General features: G+C 37.6%; 1 protein-coding gene across 2 annotated transcripts in view; it reads left to right on the forward strand.

Annotated features, from left to right (window-relative positions):
* TRIM24 (tripartite motif containing 24) overlaps positions 1-22,975 on the forward strand; it is a 140,008-nt gene that overhangs the window by 64,170 nt on the left and 52,863 nt on the right. For both annotated transcript variants that reach the window (XM_058297435.2, XM_058297436.2), the window contains exons 3-6: positions 5,052-5,199; positions 17,375-17,507; positions 21,071-21,187; positions 21,867-21,981. In XM_058297435.2, the coding sequence (XP_058153418.1) occupies positions 5,052-5,199; positions 17,375-17,507; positions 21,071-21,187; positions 21,867-21,981 (513 nt within the window). The remainder of the gene's footprint in view (positions 1-5,051; positions 5,200-17,374; positions 17,508-21,070; positions 21,188-21,866; positions 21,982-22,975) is intronic.

Genomic DNA, 22,975 nt, shown 5'->3' on the forward strand with positions numbered 1-22,975 from the left:
ATGTTAGGAAGTAGTTGAGGGAACAAAGCAAATGATGGGAATTATTTTGCTTTTGTTTTTTTTTAGGAGGTACTGGAGATTGATCCCAGGACCTCATACATGGGAAGCAGGAGCTTAAACCACTAAGGTACACCCACTCCCCAAATTATTAAAATTTTGAGAAAGGGCCTTATGGAACATCAACTCATACATCTAAGGGAGGACATGCTGCTTAGATGGTGCTTGTGTCTCCTGAGCCTGTGGACTTGGGTCCCAGACCTCTGAGGAACAGGCATAGGCTGTTAGTACTAGTATCTCTGAAGTGGGTTACAATAAAGCTGGTTCTACAAGTATTGGAAAAAGTACAAACTAGATTTAGCTGCTACTGTAGAAAGGAACTGCTGCTGCTTAGGGTAAAGAAGCTTTGAAGGAATGATGTTCACAGAAACTGCAAGCAGATAGGAAGCCTTAAAGGAAGCAAACATGAAGCATCAAGTCCCTTCTTCTGATATTGCAGTCTCCCTGCAGCAGCCCATATTGTTAGAATCTAATGTGGAACCAGCTGAAAGCATAAATGTGATTTGCAGCATCCTAGTGCTAACATCACAGACAGAGTATAGAAGAGCAGAGGTAGAGCTACGAGTAGAAGTTGTAGAGTTATTCCTGCCAATACAGAAATCAAGGAAGATGGCAAGTATTATATAAATACACTGGGGATATTCAATCAAAATTTTGCTTTTGATGCTTAAGGATTTTAAAAAGATTTTAATTTAGATCTGTATAACTACATATAAAATAGTCACATGGTTCCAAAATAGAAGTTCCAACTGTATATATTCAGAGAGCTGAAACTTTTATCCCTGTCCCATCTACCTTATTTCTCCCTTACATTTTAGGTAACCAATTGATTTAATTTATCATTCAATCATTTTACTTTTAATACTATTTTTATATATAGTTTATGACTTTATGTAACTTTAAAAATGTAAGCAATTATATATAGAGATAGTTATCCCACCTCCCCTACCCCATTTTTCTTAAATAAAAGTGGCAGATTATATATATATATATATATATGTGTGTGTGTGTGTGTGTGTGTGTGTGTGTATGTATGCTCTTCTACCTACCTTTTTTTAAATTTAACTTTATATACTAGAAACTACTCCCAGGTAGTGTACATAGGGATTCCTTGTTCCTTTTTACAGCATAGTGTGGAAATTAAATTTTAAGCTGAAGCTTAGGGAGTGAAGGAGACCGGTTCCCAGGGAAAGAGTACTAAGATCTAATAAAGTTACAGAATGGGAGGAGGAAGAGTTGTGGGTGGAGGATACAGAGAGGCAGCCAGAAAGAAAAGAGGATGGATAGTTACCAAGAGATCCAAGTGATTTCTAGGAGTAAGGAGTCAGTGGTATCTAATATGTTAGAAAGGTTGAAGATAAGAGCAGAGAAAAAGACAGGTTTTGGTTTATGGAAATGTTATTCAGGTCTCCAGAATGTGGCTAATATAAACCACTGAGTTAAGGGGGACAAAATTCCATTTTTAATATCCATTCTCAGAGAATGGGACCACCATCTGCATATTTATGCAAACTAGAAACACAGGTGCCATCTCTGATACCTCACTTCTTCACTTTCCATGTTCAGTACATCCTCCAAACCAGTTTTCCTAAATAACTCTCAAACCCATCCTCTTCTTTTCATCTCCATTTCCATCTTAACCACTGAAAAAGCCTGCTAGCTATCTCTATGCAGAAGCAATTGCCCCTCTTTTATTGTTTTCCACAATAATAAAACAATAATTTTTTATTTTTTATTTTTTATTTTTATTTTTATTTTTTATTTTTTGCCTCATGTATTTTTTTTTTATTGACTTTGTAATAATATTACATTAAAAATATATATGTGAGGTCCCATTCAACCCCACCCCCCCACCCCCCCTCTCCCCCCCCAACAACACTCGTTCCCATCATCATGACACATCCATTGGATTTGGTAAGTACATCTTTGGGCACCTCTGCACCTCATAGACAGTGGTCCACATCATGGCCCATACTCTCCTCCATTCCATCCACTGGGCCCTGTGAGGATCCACAATGTCCGGTCATCACCCCCGAGGCGCCATCCAGGGCAGCTCCACGTCCCAAATACGCCCCCACCTCTCATCTCTTCCTGCCCTTCCCCATACCCATCGTCCACCATGTCCACTTTTCCCAATCCAATGCCATCTCTTCTATGTGGACATTGGATTGGTTGTGTCCATTGCACCTCTATGTCGAGAGGAGGCTCAGATTCCACATGGATGCTGGCTGCCATCCTCCCATTTTCAGTTGTAATCACTCTAGGCTCCATGGTGTGGTGATTGTCCTTCTTCAACTCCATCTTAGCTGAGTGTGGTAAGTCCAATAAATCAGATTGTAGGTGCTGGAGTCTGTTGAGGCTCAGGACCTGGCTATCACATTATCAGTCCAGATATTCAAATCCCCTAACTATATCTTAAACCCCAACGTTAACTGCACCTCCAGCAGATTAGTATGAAAGTCTTATGAAGGGAGATCCCATCTGAGTCCAGATTCATCACACATAAACACCATTTCCAGAGAGGGGCCATCTGCCCTGGTAGTAAACCCCATCGGCCATGACCATAACTCTCATGGGTCTCTTTAGCCTTCATAGGAACCAATATCTGGGGGTTGTATCTGCTTTATCTGTCTCTCTGACTCTGCTCAGTTGTGCATGAGGGCAATCCTTCTGCCAGCCTCCAGACTCTTTTTTAGAAACTCGTAGCCATATAAACTCATTTCTCCTTTCCATTTCCCCCTTACTTTAGGTCAAACAGCATTTTAAAGTCAGGTTGTTTTATGTAGACATGGATATTCTGCTGATCCGCATTGAACCTTCCATATAAGGTCCTTTTCCAGTTGCATCATCAGTTGGTATTTGATAGTGGTCCCTCGTTGCCAGGGAGGCTCATCCCCGGGTGTCATGTCCCACGCTGGAGGGAAGGCATTGCATTTACATGCTGAGTTTGGCTTCGAGACTGGCCACATTTGAGTAACATGAAGGCTGACAGGAGGAAATTCCCAGGCACAGTGTTGCTCTAGGCCTTGTTCTTATTTTAGGTTTATCAGCTCACAAGCATAGTCATTAGCATCAGGGGCTCACTGTTGAACCCTCACTCCCTCCCGGTCCCCGCCGCTGTACCTGGGAGACTATCGCTGCTCCCCTAGGGACCACGACAGAGCACCACTGGCCAGGAACCCAGTACCCCCCCTGCTGGGTTTTTAATTGTTGCCACTATGAGTATATCCAATCATTACCATGCACCCTGGACATATGTTCTGTACAGCTCCCTGTCAGCCATATATCACCTGTCATTGGTATCCCATACCAGTATCCCTCCATTGCCATTGTTGAAACACTCTGTGATCCAGAACTCCCCGAAATTTGAAGCCCAATAAAATGTCATGGTCACTTACTAGGGAATGGCATATAGCGATGGGTTTAAAGGATAGATAAAGAACTTGGATAAAGTTAGATAAAGAACTTAGATAAAGAATGTTGACTTGAAAAAATTCCACATCCTATCCTTTCCCCCCCCCCCCAATTATTCAGCATTTCTTCGTAGGAGTCCTAGACCACAGCAATGCATATATATAATATACAGCACTCCCATACATCCACCACAACACCTTTTTCCTTCCACAGCGATACTCTTACACCCTATTCACATCATATTTACTTAAGGTGATGTACAGAGTCTGAGATATTAGCTTTCTAACATGGTAATATCTGTGCTTACATTATGGTGCATACTTTAGGATACACAGTTCTTTACATTTTTAGTTCTCCTATGTTTTACATTATGGTTTACATTATCAGTCTGTCGTCTCCTATATGTTATGGTGTAATATTACATGTTTTATATCCATCCTTGTGTACTCTCAAGAAACTCCTCCCTTGCCCCCCATTTACTTTGGTTCCACACATTTAACGTCCATTTTCCCTTCCACCTTGGTGCCCACAGTGACAGTCAACCTCCGTTTCCTGAGGAGCCACTTCCAGAGATAGATGGAATAGTGTTTAGGGCCTAACTTGCTCATCTGCCCCAATGCCCTGGGAGCCACCCTTTCTCTCGAGGGATAGAGTTCCCTCTATTTGGTGGCATTAGTCCTCCCCAGGATGTGGGTCCACCCCCACTCTCACTACTTGGGATTCTACCCCATGGTGTCACCCACTCTGGCAGAATGAGCATTTAGACATTCCCCAGGAGCCCGTCCTGCATCAGACCCTCCCCTCCGAGCATTCTAAACAGGTAACCCTCTTTATTATATTTTGATATTATTTTCTCGGCATTTTACTCTCCACCACCTCCTAACCCTCTCCTGTAACAATAATTTTTTAAATGGAAGTCCTTCCACATCAATCTCTTACTTAAAAACTATCACAGACTTCACAATAGCTTATCAAAATTGGTGTTACTACTCATTTTTAAAGGTAAATAATCTTGAAGTAAAGTGCCCAACACCATTTAGTGGGAGAACTGGGGTTTGAACATACACTCCGATCTATGATACTGTGGGAAGGACAGGGTCTTTGTTTGCTTTTCCAGTGGTTGCATCGCTAACACTTGGTGACATATTGAACTAAGGAGAAAATACTTGTATTCCTATATACAATATTTCAATTTATATATATTTTCTATATATAATTTAACACATAATGTTTAAATTTGCAAACAGCGCTTAGAAGATAACTGATAAAGTATAGTTGGTAGGGAGCAGCTGTAGCTCAAGTGGTTGAGCACCTGCATACTATGTACAAGGTTCTGGGTTCTATCCCTAATACCTTCTAAAAACAAAAACAAAACAAATAAACCAAAAAAACCCACCTCTCATTGGGGAGCAGATGTAACTTAGTGGATGAGCACCTGTTTCCCATGTATAAGGTCCTGGGTTCAATCCCCAGTACCTCCAATAAATAAATGTACATTTGGTAAATTCATTTATATATGACTAATGATAACCAGCTTTTCATTTTCTCAAATTTATGTGACATGTTCCTTTCATTATTAGGTATGTACAAGCTGTGAAGACAATGCAGAAGCTAATGGGTTTTGTGTAGAGTGTGTTGAATGGCTCTGCAAAACTTGCATCAGAGCTCATCAGAGGGTGAAGTTCACAAAAGACCATACTGTAAGACAAAAAGAAGAAGTATCTCCAGGTAATAAATTATTTTTATTTCTTTTTTTTTTTCCCTATTCCTCTGAAATTCTTTTCTTCCTTTATTGATTTGTTATGGTTTGTGTATTAGTCAGAGTTCTCTAGAGAAACAACTGACAGGAGATAGCTGTAAATACTGTGAGATTTTATAAAATTGTGTCATAACCATGGGGATGCACAAGTCCATATTCCATAGGGCTGGGTACAAACTAGGAGCTTTGATGAAAGTCTTTGATGAGTTCCCCAGATATGTTGGCTGTCTGAAGTAGAGATGGAAATTCTCTCTCTTTCTCTTCGAATGCTGAAATCACTTCCTCTTTTAAGGCCTTCAACTGATTGGATGAGACATCGGTCATTGCTGATGGGCAGTCTCCTTGGTTGATTGTAGATATAACCAGCCATTTATGCAATCAACTCACTGATGATTAAAGTCAATGAAATGTCCTTGCATTATAGTCAGTCCAGTACTTGTTTGACAAAACAACTGGGTACCATTGCCTGAATGAACAGACACATTAGCCTAACCATCACAGTCCACCCCTTGTCAGCTTGGCAGTCTTACACATCACCTTAAACCATACTTAGTCTATAAATAAAAACAGTAACAGAAACATATATATAAATATTTCCATCTAACCATATTCAACTGTCCTGTATACAACCAGAAAAGCAGTAAATTCCTACAGAATAAGGAATAATTCCTTGGGTAGTATTCACTCTTAAACTTGACATCCTTAAATACTATGACATGAAATTAATACAACTTATGTCATATGATAACAAAATACTCATAACAAAATAAGGAAGGGGGAAACGGACTTTGGCCCAGTGGTTAGGTCCGTCTACCATATGGGAGGTCCGCGGTTCAAACCCCGGGCCTCCTCAACCCGTGTGGAGCTGGCCATGCGCAGTGCTGATGCGCGCAAGGGGTGCCGTGCCACGCAAGGGTGTCCCCCACGTGGGGGAGCCCCCACGCGCAAGGAGTGTGCCCGTGAGGAAAGCCGCCCAGCGTGAAAAGAAAGAGCAGCCTGCCCAGGAATGGCGCCACCCACACTTCCCGTGCCGCTGACGACAACAGAAGCGGACAAAGAAACAAGACGCAGCAAATAGACACCAAGAAAAGACAACCAGGGGAGGGGGGGAAATTAAATAAATAAATCTTTTTAAAAAAAAAAAAAATAAGGAAGAACTGTTCATGACCATTACAGTCCTCATTTCTGTAACTGGTCATGTGGTCGAAGTTCGTATTTATCAGTACCTTCTTCCATTACCCATTCCATGTTCCCGTTATCCTCAGCAAATACTTCAGCCGACCATGGTTCTTTGCCTGGTGGGGTAAACCAGACTTCATTCCTCGAGATTCTTGGCCATTGTTAGACCTTTCTGGATTGGGTTGTTGCAATTTTCCACTGACTTTAATAACAGGGCATAGTAGTACTAAGAGATACCCTAAAGCATCTCCTGTATTCCAGGCAAACTTTTCTTTTCCTCCATTGTGTAGGTATCGTCCTATCTCTCCCTGATAGGATCAGTTATCCCATCCAGTACAGTAATTATCTTCTTTGCTTGTTGATTCAGAGACACATGGAGCCCAAAGTGGCCAGGTGGCAGTCTTAACTTACTAGTTCAATGGAATCACTGTTGTGTTCCCTGGTGGAAGCACTCTTCCTTTTGGAACTAAGACCTATAGACTAGTAGAGCTTGAGGTTGCAGGGACAGGAAGCAAAAGATTTTCCTAGTGAATCTCTAGGAGTAATAGAGTCCTGGCCCTCCCATTTCTATCCCTTGATTCCTGGACCCATGAACCCTGACTATGGGAGAAACAGCACCATAGAGTGGATGCTGATTTAGAGTACACAAAGTCTGGAGAATCTTGCTTTAGCCCTGCAAGGTATTGCCATCAGTTGGCACCGTAATTGAGTCTTCAAAAGGCCATTTTCACTATTTTATCAATCCAGCTGCTTCAGATGACAGGGAACATGGTAAGACCAGTGAATTCCACGGACACGAGCCCATTCCCACACATCATTTGCTATGAAGTAGATACCTTGATCAGAAGCAAAGCTATGTAGCATGCCATGGCAGTGAATAAGATATTCCTTAAGTCCATGGATGGTAGTTTTGGAAGAAGTGTTGTGTGCAGGGAAGGCAAACCCATATCTAATTATTAGAACAAATCGCTGTCCCTTCCATGATGGAAGTGGTCCAATGTAATCAACATGCCACCATGTAACAGGCTGATCACCTCGGGGAATGGTGCCATATTGGAGGATCTGCTGCTGGCATATTGGGCCCTTATGAGGGGAAGTCGCTGTTGTTGAGTACACGCATAACTGCCATCCCTACCACCATGGTCTCTTTGTTCATAAGCAATGACAGGAGTGTCTGGGGAAAGAGGTTGAGTGCTAGCCTTAGAGCAGGTCATCTTATATGCTTGATTATTAAAGTCTTCCTATGCTGAAGTCACCCTCTGGTGAGCATTCATGTGGAACACAAATGTTGTCATGTTTTTCTACCCACTCAGAAAGGTCTTTTCACATTCCTGTTCAATTTTCCAATCATTTTCCTTTGAAGTCCCTGACCATCCAAACCACTGGCAACAGCTCACAAATCAGTGTACAGATTCACCTCCAGCCATTTCTCCTTCCAAGAAAAATGAACAACCAGGTGCACTGCTCAAAGGATTTGCTGGGAGGATTTGCTGTTACCACTGTCCTTCAGAGACGTCCCAGAAACAGGCAGCAGTGCTGTTAGCTGTCCACTTTTGCGTGGTATCTGCATATCATGGAGAATCATCTGTTCTCCAGGAGGCTGGGTATGCTCTAAATTAAGCCCAAGGTTTCTCTTCCTAAGTCAACTAATTGTAAAGAACTCCCCAAGAGGCCATAACTGTGGGCTGGAAAGGAGAAGTAATGTGGCAGGAGTGGTGACCATGGGCATTTGGGTCCCTTCATGTAACTTACTTGTGCCTACAGGACTCATTTGAGCCTTATATATAACACTTCCCCTTTATGATGGCCTACTGCTGTGCACACCCAACTTTATAGTGTGGTGGGTCACACAATACCTAGTTTATGGTAGGCAACTCAGGTCTCATGGTAACTTGGTGGCCCATGGTTAATGGTTCAGTCTCAGTTAAGGGCTATGTCTTAGTCAGCCAAAGGAGAGCTTATGCAAAGTATCAGAAATCTGTTGGCTTTTATAAAGGGTAGTTATTTGGCTTACAGTTACTAGCTTACAGTTACAAGGCCCTACGGAATCCAAATCAGGGTACCATTAGAGGTACTTTCTCCCAAGGTCAGCTGTGAACTATCAAGCAAATGGCTCAACTCTCTCCAGGGCTCCAGTGTCAAAACCACGTTCTCTCTTCTGCCTTGTGTTTTTCTGTCTATTTCGTCTTCTTTCTGAGCGAGTGTCCCTGTATATAGAGCTCACAAAGGAAGGGGCAGGGACTCAAACTAAGTGGCCCTAATGATGTAGTCAAATTAAAGCACTAAATTATAATTTAAGCAAAGTCATCTCAGCTAGATATAATACAATCAAAGGGTATCACATCCGGAGGAACAGACCAGTTTACAAACAATCTATATCTTTTTTTAAATTCCATTTTGTGTATTTAATAATTGAAAATATAAACAATTAAAAACTAAAAACATACTTGAATAAAAACATACATTTCTCATTTAAATATGTACTGGACATGTATACATTTTTTTTTGAATCATACAATATATTCACAATATGTTTGGTTCATAGTAATACAGTCCTATAGTATTTGTCCTTTTGTGTCTGACTTGCTTCATTCAGCATAATGTCCTCCAGGTTCATCCATATTGTCATATGTTTTACGAAGTCATTTCTTCTTACAGCTGCATAATATTCCATCATGTGAATACACCAGTTTGTTTATCCATTCTTCTGTTGATGGACACCTGGATTGTTTCCAGCTGTTGGCAATCATGAATAATGTTGCTATGAACATTGGTATGCAGGTGTCTGTTAGTGTCATTGCTCTCAGTTCTTCTGGGTATATACCCAGAAGTAGTGGTATTGCAGGGTCACGTGGCAACTCCATATTCAACTTCTTTAGGAACTAGCAAACAGTCCTCCACAGTGGCTGTACCATTCTGCATTCCCACCAACAGTGAGTTAAGTGTTCCTATCTCTCCATATTATCTCCAACACTTGTAGTTCTGTCTTTTTGATAGTGACCATCCTGATAGGTATGAAATGATATCTCATTGTACTTTTTTGATTTGCATTTCCCTAATCATTAGTGATGTTGAGCATTTCTTCACGTGTTTTTTTTTTGCCATTTGTATTTCTTCTTTAGACAAATGTCTGTTCAAGTCTTTTGCCCATTTTTTAATTGGGTCATTTTTTTATTGTTGAGTTGTAACATCTCTTTATATCCTGGATATTAAACCTTTATTGGATATGTGATTTCCAGATATTTTGTCCCATTGACTTGGCTTCCTTTCCACCCTTTTCACAAAAACGTGTGAGGTGCAGAAGGGTTTAATTTTGGGGAGGTCCCATTTATCTGTTTTTTCTTTTGTTGTATGTGCTTTGGTTATAAGTTCCAAGAAACCACCACCTACTACTAAGGTCTTAAAGATGTTGGCCTACATTTTTTGCTAGTAGTTTTATGGTCCTGGCTTTTATATTTAGGTTTTTGATTCATTTTGAGTTAATTCTTGTACAGGAAAGGAGATAGGGGTCCTGTTTTATTCTTTTGGTTATAGATATCCAGTTGTTCCAGCACCATTTGTTGAAGAGACTGTTTTGTCCCATTAACATTAACTTGGTAGGTTTGTCAAAAACCAGTTGACTGTATAGGTGAGGGTTTATTTCTTTTTTTCCCAGTTCTATTCCACTGATGGATGTGTCTGTCTTTATGCCTGTACCATGTTTTTATGACCACTGTAAGTTTGTAATTCACATGATGGTCAGACGGTAAAGTTCCTCCTACCTCATCTGTTGTTTTTAAGAATGCTTTTGGCTATTCGGGTGTACCTTTCCTTCAAATGAATTTAATTGCCTTTTGTAATTCTGTAATCTGTTGGGATTTTGATTGGTATTGCATTGAATCTATAAATTAGTTTGGGTAAAATTGACCACTTCACAGTATTTATTCTTCTAATCCATGAACATGGAATGTCTTTCCATTTGTTTAGGTCTTTTTCAATTTCTTTTAGCATTATTTTGTAGTTTCCTCCATATAGGTCCTGCACTTCTTTGGTTAAATTAATTCCTAGGTATTTGAGTCTTTTTGTTGCTATTGAAAATGGAATTTTCCCCCTGATTTCCTCCTCAGAATGTTCGGTTAGTGTACAAAATCATTACTGATTTTTGCATGTTGTTCTTGTATCCTGCAATTTTGCTGAACTCATTTATTTATTAGCTCAAGTAGCTTTGTCATGAATCCTTCAGGATTTTCTAAGTAAGAATCATGTCACCCACAAACAGTGAGTTTTACTTCCTTTATTCCTATTTGCATGATTTACTTTTCTTTTGTTGTCTAATTGCCTTAGCTAGAACTTCTAGTTCATAATTGAATAACTGGTGATAGTGGGCAACTTTGTCTTGTTTCTGATCTTAGAGGGAAAGCTTTCAACCTTTCCACATTGAGTATAATGTTGGCTATGGGCTTTTCATAAATGCCTTTTGTCATATTAAGGAGTTTTCCTTCTATTCATATATTTTGAAGTGTTTTTATCAAAAAAGAATGCTGGATTTTGTTGAATGCCTTTTCTGCATTGATTGAAGCGATCATGTTAGTTTTTTCCCCTCAATTTGTTAATGTGGTGTATTATATTGATTGATTTTCTTATGTTCAACCAGCTTTACATAGCAGGAATAAATCTCACTTGGTCATGATGTATAAGTCTTTTGATATGCTGTTGGATTCGATTCTCGAGTATTTTGTTGAGAGTTTTTGCATCTATGTTCATTAGAGAGATTGGTCTGTAATTTTCTTTTCTTGTGGTGTCTTTATCTGACATTGGTATTAGGGTGATGTTGGTATCATAAGATGTGTTGGGTAATTTTCCCTCCTCCTCAGTTTTTTAGAAGAGTTTAAATAGGATTGATGTTCATTCTTTTACTTGGTAGCATTCACCTGTGAACCATCTGGTCCTGGATTTTTCTTTGCTGGGAGTCTTCTTAAATGTGATTGGTTTGTTAAGTTCTTATATTTCTTGTAGGGTAAGTGTAGGTTGGCTGTGCATTTCTAGGACTTTGTCCATTTCATCTAGGTTGTTTAGTTTGTTGGCGTACATTTTCTCATAATATCCTCTTATGATTCTTTTTATTTCTGTGGAGTCAGTTGTAACTTCCCACCTTTCATTTCTGATTATATTTGTTTGCATCTTCTCTTTTTTATTTGTTCTTCTAACTAGGGGTTTGTCAATTTTTTTGATCTTCTCAAAGAACCAGCTTTTGGTTTTTGTTAATTTTCTCTTTTTTTTGTTATCAATTTCATTTATTTCTGCTCTAATCATTATTATTTCTTTACTTCTGCTTGCTTTGGGAATGGTTTGCTGTTCTTTTTCTAGTTTTCCTAGTTGTTCAGTTAAATCTTTGAGTTTAGCTCACTCTTCTTTTTTAATATAGGCAATTTAGGGCTATAACTTTCCCTCTCAAGACTGCCATATCTGTATTCTTTAAGTTTTGATATGTTGTGTTCACATTTTCATTTGTCTCAATATATTTGATTTCCCTTGCAATTTTTTCTTTGACCCACTGATTATTTAGGAGTATGTTGTTCAGCCTCCACACATTTGCAAATTTACTTTTTTCCTGTGTATTATTATGTCCAGTTTTATTCCATTATGATTAGAGAAGGTGCTTTGTATAATTTCAATCTTTTTATATTAATTGAGAGCTGCATTATGCCCTAACATGTGGTCTATCCTGGAGAAATATCCATTGGCATTTGAGAATAATGTATAACTCCCTGAGTTTGGATGCCTGTTAGGTCTAACTTGTTTATCATTTTCAAGTTCTCTGTTTACTTTTGATCTTCTGCCTAGTTGCTCTGTCTCATGATGTGATTGGGGTTGAAGTTTATTTCTCCCTTCAGTCTTCCTAGAGTTGGTCTCAAGTATTTTGAGGTAACCAGGTTAGGTATATAGATATTTATGACTATTATATCTTCCTGATGGATTGTCCATTTTATTAATATATGATGGCCTTCTGTATCTCTTATAACTTTTTTGCTATTAAAGTCTGTTTTGTCTGATATTAGTATAGCTACCCCTGCTCTTTTCTGGTTACTTTTCTCGTGGAGTATCTTTTTTAACCCTCCACTTTCAGCCAGTTTGTATCCCTGGGTCTAAGGTGAGTTTCTTGTAAGGAGCATGTGGATGGCGCGTGTTTTTTTATCCATTCTGTCAGTCTGTATCTTTTGATTGTGGAATTCACTTCATTCACATTAAATGATATCATTGTAAATGCATTGTTTACTTCCTCCATTTTTTTCTTTGGTGTTCATGTCATATCTTTTTTTTTGGTCTGGCTTTTTACTCTTTTGGTTATCCTTTCTGCTTTCTTTTATACTCTCCTTCAAGGTTATCTCTCCTGTCTTTTTTTTTTTTTTTTTTTTTCCAGTTTCTAAGGCTTCCCTTAATAGTTCCTCAAGGGTCGATTTCTTTTTTGCAAACTCTTAGTTTCTGTTTGTGAATATTTTATACTCACCTTCATATTTGATGAACAATCTTCTGGATAAAGAATTCTTAGCTGCCAGTTTTTCTCTTTCAGTATCCTAATTTCTTCATACCACTGTTTTCTCACCTCCATAGTTTCTGCAGAGACAGCTGCGCTAAGTCATACTGGATGTCCCTTGTATGTGATGGTTTGCTACTCCCTAGCTCTTACAATTTTCTCTTTATCTTTGATGACATTTGGCATTCTGAGTAGTATTTGTCTTGGAGTAGGTCTATTTGGATTTATTCTGATTGGGGTACTGTGTGCTTCTTGGACACGTAAGTACTTTTGTGAGAGTTGGGAAATTTTCAGCTATGATTTCCTCAAATACTCTTATCTGCCCCTTTTCCATTCTCTTCTCCTTCTGGAACTCCCATGACATGTACATTGTTGCATTTTGTGTTGTCATTCATCTCTCTGAGCTCCTGCTCCATTTTTTCCATTCTTTTCTCTCTTAAATTTTAGCTGTTCTGTCTTTGGTATCACTTATTATTTTTTCCATCTTTTCAAGTCTGCTCTTGTGTCCTTAAATGTGTTTTTGATCTCCTATATTGTCATTCATTTCCATGTGCTCTGTTATTTTTCCATTCAGTATTTCAAATTCTTCTTCAGTGTCTTGATATCATTTATCTCTTTAACCATGTTGTCTTTCAACTCATTAAATAGATTTTGGAAACTTGTGCATATCATGCTAATAAGTTCTCTCGAATCCTATGTCTCTTCTGGGGCTTTGATATATTCCTTTTCTTGGGCCATGTCTTGTATTTTCTTAGCATGGCTCATAATTTTTTGCTGATATTTAGGCATCTGATTAGGGTATAGTTTACTCAGATGCTCAATTTCTTTCTCTTTTGTAGGGATTTAGTGGCAGGGGGCTGTGGTTACCACTGCTGTTTGATTCTTGGCTCAATCTGGATTGTTAGGATTTTACTACTGTTGCTGAAAACTGGGCACTGGACCAAGTAATTGGTTATAGAATTCTTAAGGCCTTGGAGAGGGAGACTGTTGAGGCCAGAAAAAGCCTTTCCTACTTATTTTTAGTTTTCTTGAGTGCACTTCCTTGAACTTGGCAGTTCTCAGTGCCATGCCTGGTTGGAGTGTATTTGTTGCAACACAGATGGGATCAATGTGATAGAGCTTTCTGTCTGAAGGCTAGGAGCTTTGTAATTCAAACTGTCTCTAAAACAGTTGTCCAGCCTTCTCTGTCAGCTCCCTCCCTTTTCCCAGGTTGGAAGTATTTCTACTGCCTCTGTGTCCTCATCAATCAGTCCCTGTTAGTAGAGGAAGAGATTGGGAAGGTTGTATATCTTTAACCACTTTGGGGCTTCAAGGCAAACAATGTGTAGCCCCACCCGGCCTGGAAGGGCTCCTGGGACATAGCAGACCAAATTTGTGGGTCAGAAGCTGAATCAGCTTAGGCTGTGTCCCACTCCCTCCCCTTTCCTGCGGTGGTAGAACCCTGGAACCCCCTTTGTCTGTAGTCACAGGCCCAAAGGTCCAAGAGTTCTAAAATGTCTTTAGTGTGGGGGATGGTGCCAGTAGTAGTAGCCTCTGGTTTCGACTAACAGTTCTGTCATGTCGCCTTCCTTTTTGTCCCTCTCTCCTCTGGGTGGTGTTCAGCCTAATCCCTAGAAGATCTTTTTTAGGCTGTTTCAGCCTGTCCTTTAGCTATTTTTCTGGAGGAGAAGTGAGTCCCATGTCTTTCTACTCTACCATCTTCCCGAAAGTCCTATATCTCTTTTTAGAATTCATAAAATCAAGCTGCCACAGCCCAGTAGCAGTCCAAAAGCTATTTCTCAAAAGGAAAGTATTTACCTTTAGAGGATGGCAAGGCTTTGCTCTAAAATCCTAAGGATTTCTGCATTGTGATTCTCCTATAAAGGCCTGCCGAAGGTTCCAGACGGCATCTCTATTTGCCATTGACACTTCCAGCACCATTGGATCTGCTGAATCATATACCCCAAGTGGCAGTGCAGTTTTCACAGCATGTTGGACCTGTCACACAGCCCCTTCTTGTTCTGGTCCCTACTGAAAATAGCTTTTCTCATTGATGAAAGCAGTCTCCTCACTTGATTGTAGATATAGCCAGTCATCTATGCAGTCAGCTCACTGATCATAAAAGTCCATGGAATACCCTTGTATTACAGTTAGCCCAGTGCTTGCTTGACCAAACAACTGGGCACCATTACCTGGCCAAGTTGACACATTAGCCTAACCATCACAGTAGCTTATAAACATTAAATATACTCTTGGTTTTTTTTCATACAAGGAAGTATAATATTTTTTAGTTAAAATCAGAGTACAGATGTCGGTAAGCATGGATAAATACTGAATCCTCCTGCCTTATCTTTATATTCCCATGCCTCCCATTCCTGTAAATGTCCTAATTTGGTATGAATATATAACAAATGGAAATAAAAGTTGCCTTTGCTTGTTTTCTCTTATCTTTCCCTTTAAGGTGATAAGGAATAGGCTTTAAACAGTTTTACAACTCTTTTTTTTTTTAAAGATGTATTTTTCATTTATTCCATCCCCCCCCCCAGTTGTCTGCTCTCTGTGTCCTTTCATTGTGTGTTCTTCTGTGTCTGCTTGTATTCTCATCAGTGGCACTGGAAATCTTTTTGTTGCATTGTCTTGCTGCACCAGCTCTCCGTGTGTGCAGCCCCACTCCTGAGCAGGCTGAACATTTTTCATGTGGGGTGGCTCTCCTTATAGGGCGCACTCCCTGCATGTGGGGCTCCCTTATGCGGGGGACACCCCTGCATGGCACGGCACTCCTTGCGTACATCAGCGCTGCACATGGGTCAGCTTCCCCAGATGGGTCAGGAGGCCCTGGATTTGAACCTTGGACCTCCGATGTGGTAGGTGGATGCTCTATCCATTGAGCCAGATCCGCTTCCCAGTTTTACAACTCTCTTCCTTCTGGTATTTTTTTTTAAGGTTTTTAAATTTATTTCCCCCACCCCCCTTGTGGTTTGCACTCGCTGTTTGCTCTCTGTGTCTGTCTGTTGTACGGTCATCGTCTTTTTTAGGAAGCACTGGAAACCGAACGTGTGACTTCCCATGTGGTAGGTGGGCACCCAACTGCTTGAGCCACATACACTTCCCCAATATTCTTTTAATAAACTAGTTTCATGATGTTCAACTGATATATAGATAACCAAGGAAGCTTTTACTTCCGATGTAATTATAGATGCTGGATTATGTTGTATCATGGTCAGAAAATGTGAGTCTCCTAACTCATTTTACTTGTTGGTTTCATTTAAAGTTTTTATTAAGTATTATATCAAAATAAATTTCAGATGGGTCACATATTTAAAGAGGAAAAACATAACACATACCATGTAAGAAAACAGGATAAACAATTTTGTAACTGAAATGAGTAAAGCCTTTCCAGAAGCAATTCTCAAAAACTAAAGCCATAAGAATAAAATGGATACATTAATTCTATTAAAGTCTAAGGATCTGTTTGAAAAAAAAAAATACCATAAAATAAGTTAAAATGGAAAAAATATTTCTGAAATCTTTGGCAGGCAATATGTCACATGCATTATAGTGTATTTACAATCAATAAGACAATTGCATAGAAAAATGGGGAAGAGTATGAATAGAAAATTCTTAAAAATAAAAATAGCTGATGTATGTGGAAAGTTGTTTGATCTCACTTAAAAATGCACCCTCTAACATCGATCAACCTTTTTGATCTATGAAAAACACAGAAAAATATCTTAGCATTACGTGATAAAAGCATCTTATAAGACATTGTGTATTGACTTTTTATTTTGTAAAACAAAATATCCCACTAACATGTAATTATAAACATGGAAGAACAACTAGAGGTATACATAGTGGTCTTCTCTTGATGGGATTATTTCTGAAATGTTTGGACTATACCTTATTAGTGAGATAACTGGTGTTTATTAATATGTATTCTGATTTCCCCCTTAGTTTATAGCATAAGCATTTCCCAGTTTTATTCCTCACTTTGGAAAACTATTAAAAAGTCACAGATAATACTGAAGCTTTATTATTATTTCTGTGTTAATATGGGTGTCCTCTGCTATAATTTTTACAAATGTGTGAACATTTTCTGAAATGCATTGTTTAAAATATCTCCAGTGTTTAGAGAGAAGATATTCAGTTGGTTCATACTCATTTCTGAGAGCTATTTTCTTAAGATTTTCAATTCCATAAACCATCTTTTTAACTTCACATTTAGCCCTAATAAATTTGGATTTGTACTTTTGGAAAGTGGAAAGCTTACTCAATTTTCCCTTCTGAAATGTTGAAAATACTGAAAATTTTCATTGCTAAAACCTAGTGGTAATGGTGGTATAGATAAAATGTTTGTAGCACTTTTCTATCTTAATGGATTTGAGTTTAAATGGGCAATCTAATAGTTATTTACTACTTACTATTTACTACTCAGTTATGCTAATTTTCTTCTATTTAACCCCCTGTTTCTGCAGAGGCAGTTGGTGTGACCAGCCAGCGACCAGTGTTTTGTCCCTTTCATAAAAAGGAACAGCTGAAGCTTTACTGTGAGACATGTGATAAACTAACGTGTCGGGACTGCCAGTTACTAGAACATAAAGAGCATAGGTACTATCACCTTTTGTTGTATATTTATAATACAACTTTATGAGAACCCCAGGCAAATGGCAGTGTGAAAATGATTTCTTTGGCCAGAATTAGGATGGTCTATATCAGGGCTTCTCAACTTTGGCACCATTGACATTTCGAGCTAGATAATTCTTTGTGAGGGGCTGTCCTGAGCAATATAGGATGCTTAATATTCTTGACCTCTACCTACTAAATGCCAGTAGCATCCCTTGGTTGTGATAACCAAAAATGTCTCCAGACACTGCCTGATGTTCCAGGGAGCAAAATTATTCCAAGTCAAGAAACACTGCCCTAAACACTGTTTTAAAATATATGAACTTAGTTGCTAATTTTGTAAAATGAGGAGATTTCACATATTTTTTTTTAATCTTAAATTTTTCTGAAATCTCCATAGGTATTTTGAGTTTGCAGTCACTGATTTAGACATTAGATTCTGATTAATGGATAAAAGCAATTGCTTAAAATGGTCTAGGCTTTCATTAATGGTAGACTAGGTCATTGGAACTAACCATACCAGCAATATCAACTAGAAAACCTGGAAAAAGTACAAAAATCATCTCTGAAAGTTTACGGCGAATAAGGTTTTTTGATTGACCATATGCTAAGGCAAAGTCTTAAATTTCAAAGGATTGAAATTATAAAAATATGTGGTATAACCATAATGTAATTCATCTAAAAACAATAATAGGTAACAAGAAAATCCCCATGTATTTGGAAATGAAGGAATACAGTTTATATATAAAAACTAAATTATTCTGGATTGGACAGAGAAAAATGATATAGAGTACACTGTTGAAACAAATGACATAATTGGAATATGATCTGTAGATTAGATGAAAGTATTATAGCAATGTGAATTTTCCTGTATTTAATAACTGTTCTCTGGTTACATAAGAGATTATCCATGATTTTAGGAAATGTACTGAATTATCAAGAGGTTAAAGGGCTACAATGTGGCAAAATTTAAAAATCTCATTATCTGTGTAAAGGTATATGTAAGAGCTCTGTACTATTGCAAATTTAACTTTGCAATTTCAAAATAAAGTTTAAAGTAAGTTCATATAAATCTTGTCAAAGAAGAAATCCCAGTGAATTCTAGAAGTATTTTGATCTGAATAATAGTGAAAATGTTACGTATCAAGCCTTGATGTATAAAGTTAAAGCCATGATCAGAAGGAAATTTATATCATTAAATGCACATATTAGGGAAGCAGATTTGGCTCAACCGATAGAGCATCTGCCTACTATATGGGAGGTCCAGGGTTCAAACCCAGGGCCTCCTGGCCCATGTTGTGAGCTGGCCCATGCTCAGTGCTGATGCGCGCAAGGAGTGCCATGCCACACAGGGTGTCCTCCACGTAGGGGAGCCCCATGCGCAAGGAGTGCACCCTGCGAGGAGAGCCACCCCACGCGAAAAAAGCGCAGCCTGCCCAGGAGTGGTTCTGCACACGCAGAAAGCTGACGCAGCAAGATGATGCAACAGAAAGAGACAGATTCCCAGTGCCGCTGACAAGAATATAAGCAGACACAGAAGAACACACAGCAAATGGACACAGAGTGCAGGCAATGGGGGCAGGGAGAGAAATTTTTTTAAAAATTAATGCATGTATTAGAAAGTAAGGATGAAAAGTCAATGTGCTAAACACTTATCTCAAACCCAAAGTAAGTGGGGAAATGATATCATAAAAACATGTACAGAAATTAATGAAATAGGCAAAGCCAAAACTTGGATCTTTTAAAAGACTTAATAAAATTAATCCTTTTAGGAATGATTAAGACAGCAGTCCCAAATTACCAATACTAGGAATGCACTATATATACTTGAGACATATTTAAAAATACAAAGCTTATCTTCAACACATTTGAAAATGTTTACATGAAATGGGAAAATTCTTTGAAAACACAATGTACTAAAACTAATAAGAGACAAAATAGAAAATGAGAATAGTCCTTTGATTTCATTTAAATACACAACTTAAATTTTTCCTACAAATGGGAAATTCCCAATTACTTCAGACCCAAATGACTTCACTGACAAATCTACCAAATAGTTAAGGTAAAAATAACACTGTTCTTGCACATACTTGTCCGTAAGATAGTAAAAAAATGAATCCTCTGCAGCATAACCTTGGCACCAAAAACTGATGAGGGAAGTAGATGTGGCTCAAGCAAATGAGCTCCCACCTACCACATGGGAGGGCTCAGCTTCAGTTCCCGGGATCTCCTAAAGAAGACAGGCAAAACAGCAAGCTGGTGTGACAGACAGGCATGGTAAGATGATGCAACAAGGAGACACAAAGAGGAAAGACTATGAGAGACACTACAAAGCAGGGAGGTGAGGTGGCTCAAGCAGTTGAACACCTCTCCCACATAGGAGGTTTGGTTCCTAGTGCCTCCTAAAGAGAAGACGAGCAGACACAGCACAAAGCTAATGGACACTGAGAGCAGACAGTGAGTGCAAAACAACAAGGGGGCAGGGAGTAAATAAACAAAAATAAATCTTTAAAAAAAATTGATGAGATCGTTATGAAAATGAAAAATGACAGGCTAATCTAACTCATGAAATAAATTTTGAAATCCTAAGAAATAAGGAAACTAAATCAGCGATATAATTTTTAGACAATGCAATCACAACCAACTTGGTTTTATCTTAGGGATATAAAACTTTGAGCATTTGAAAATCATTCATTTCGTTTGTCATATTGAAAGTATAGAGGAAAGAATTATGACTAAATAAGCAGAAAAAATATTGAAAAATTTTAATATCCATTTATAATATAAAATAGTAAAATAGAAATAAAAGGGAATTTATTAAATCTGATAAAGATTATCTATGAAAAGAACTAGGAAAATATAACAGTGGAATACTGACAGCTTTCACATTGAGATAATAAGGAACAGGTGTCATTGTGTAAAATATATTTAGAACTACTGTACATTTTGAAAAAGTTCTAATAAATTATATATTCTACATCATTGTCTATCTTCTCAACTACCCATATATCACTTTACATAGTTTTCCATAGCATATCATCTTCACTTCCTAGTTAAGTAAATTTTAAAACTTGCTATATCTTATGATACTGTTACTTGAAGCTTTATCTCAAAGCACAGCTATTTTTGTGTTTTTCCCCCCGTTTATCCCCAAGACATGTATTTGTGATTGTACAACTACTTACTGGTCTTTAAAAGTAACCTTAAAATGTTTTTTGCAACATCAAACTTTCATAATTATGAAATTGTGTAATTGTTAATAAATCTGCTTAATTATCTTGCTTTTTGCCACATCTGCCAAGTGAGCTCTGTAAACCTCTAAATTTAAAGTGTGTCCATGAATAATATAATCTATAAAGACTCCCTCTTTGAGATAATTTTGAGAGGGAAAAACCTGCCTAATAGCGGTATATTTGATACTTTGAATGATTATTATATATTTTATAATCTTAAGATAATTTTTTATTACTCATTTCTTTGCTTTTGGACTTTCTCTCATTTTAGGTCTGTATGTTTATATAAAATAATTTATTTCCTTATTTCTTCAGATACCAATTTATAGAAGAAGCTTTTCAGATTCAGAAAGTTATCATAGACACACTAATCACTAAACTGATGGAAAAAACAAAATACATAAAATTCACAGGAAATCAGATCCAAAACAGGTAAACTTATGTTTATGGTATTATGGTAAATCTTTTTTGTTTTTTTTTGTTTATATTCTTCTTTTCTTTTTTTCATTCTTTTAATTTGTTTATGGTAAATCATTTTAATATACTGTGTTGAATATTCACTTTTAGAAAAGAATGTTTTTCTTTACACATGGTAAAACAGTTCTAAATAAGCTTTCAGGTGGCTCTACTTTACAAGAAACTTTGGGTTCCTGGAAACCTGGAGTAGGAAAGCATGCTTTTGGCCATAAAATTAAGAGTGTCTGCATTTACCCTTTTTCTACTTCCTCACCAGAATGAATACTATATAACTTGTTCAAAATCATAGTTGCTTTATCTTGTTTAGTTTATACCTGCCATCCTTTTAGGTAGCCTATCATATTAATTTTACTTGATGTTGTCATAATCTTTCCAAACTGAATTTTCTTAAATTATGTTTGTTTTCCTTGAATACTATACGTTGTGATTTTAAGATTGAATTAACTGACTTTCAGAAGTTATACTTCTGTCTCATCTTGATGAAAGTAGTTTAAACTGAAGCATCCTCAGAAAAAAAATATAGCTTTTAAAATTTGAAACTTTTGGTGTAGACATTTTAAGAAATCAATTTTATATATTGTAAAAACGATCTTCTGCCTTAAGTTTTAGATGTTTTCCACCGTTTAATTTTCAGAATAATTGAAGTAAATCAAAATCAAAAGCAAGTGGAACAGGATATTAAAGTTGCTATATTTACACTGATGGTAGAAATAAATAAAAAAGGAAAAGCTCTACTGCATCAGCTAGAGGTAAGTTATTATCTGTGAGACACTGTTACTGAGCAAAAGTGGGGTTCTTTGCCTGATGCACTACAGATGACCAATTCCTGAGACATATGGGTTTCAAAGAGAAAAAGAGTTTATTGCAACTCATAGTAAGGAGCTAGTATCTATAATCTGTCTCCCTGTGTTTGAGGAGTGGTTACCATTACAATAGCAAGTATGCACAAGAGTGAGCCTCATTTGAAATAACCAACAAGGATAGGACCAATCTAGGTAGTTTCAGGTATTAACTTTTGGCTATATACTGAAAAAGTAAAGGGGAAAAAGTATCTCTATGGTTCAGTAATCATAATCATTTTTAAATTTTTAACTCTCATTACAAGTATATGTTCTGGTCATTCAACATGGTATTTCCCATCTATTTGTGAATTTGGCATCAGAGTCCATAAAAATTTTTAAATACGCATTTTGTTTTTGTAATTTTGAAACCTATATATTTTTTATATAGTTGTTTCCACTATGATTTAATAATATTTCTTCCTCAATTTCCAAGATTTCCTTTGCCAGGTTCTACATTGTAACCCACAACTTAAGGCTCTATAGTAGACTAGGAGTGTCTCACTCCTCCTTGTTTACTTCATAGCACTAAGTTAGTCATAGTGCTTTGTTCGTAGGAACTCTGTGAATGTTGAAATGAATCACTGTTGAAGTTATACAACTTTGTCATCACCAAAAGGGTAAAATTGAGCAGTTTTCTAGAAAGACATTCTGAGAAGTTAACTAAATTTACTTCTGAAAAATAAACATTTAACCTTGTGAGGAATTAGGTAAAAGGATATGGCTCCTGCTCTCAGTATTTCGTAGTCTTAAATATGAAAACATTTCCCAGGGTGTTAGTGGGATAGTTATTTCACTGCAGATAAGAAAAACATCACTGTCCTCATGAAATTTTTAAAATATCAAGGTCAAGATCCAAAGTGAATGACTGCAAATAATATGAGGTTCAACTTCTATATAGTAT

Source organism: Dasypus novemcinctus, chromosome 5 (genome assembly GCF_030445035.2).
Source record: "Dasypus novemcinctus isolate mDasNov1 chromosome 5, mDasNov1.1.hap2, whole genome shotgun sequence".
NCBI classification, from domain to species: Eukaryota; Metazoa; Chordata; class Mammalia; order Cingulata; family Dasypodidae; genus Dasypus; species Dasypus novemcinctus.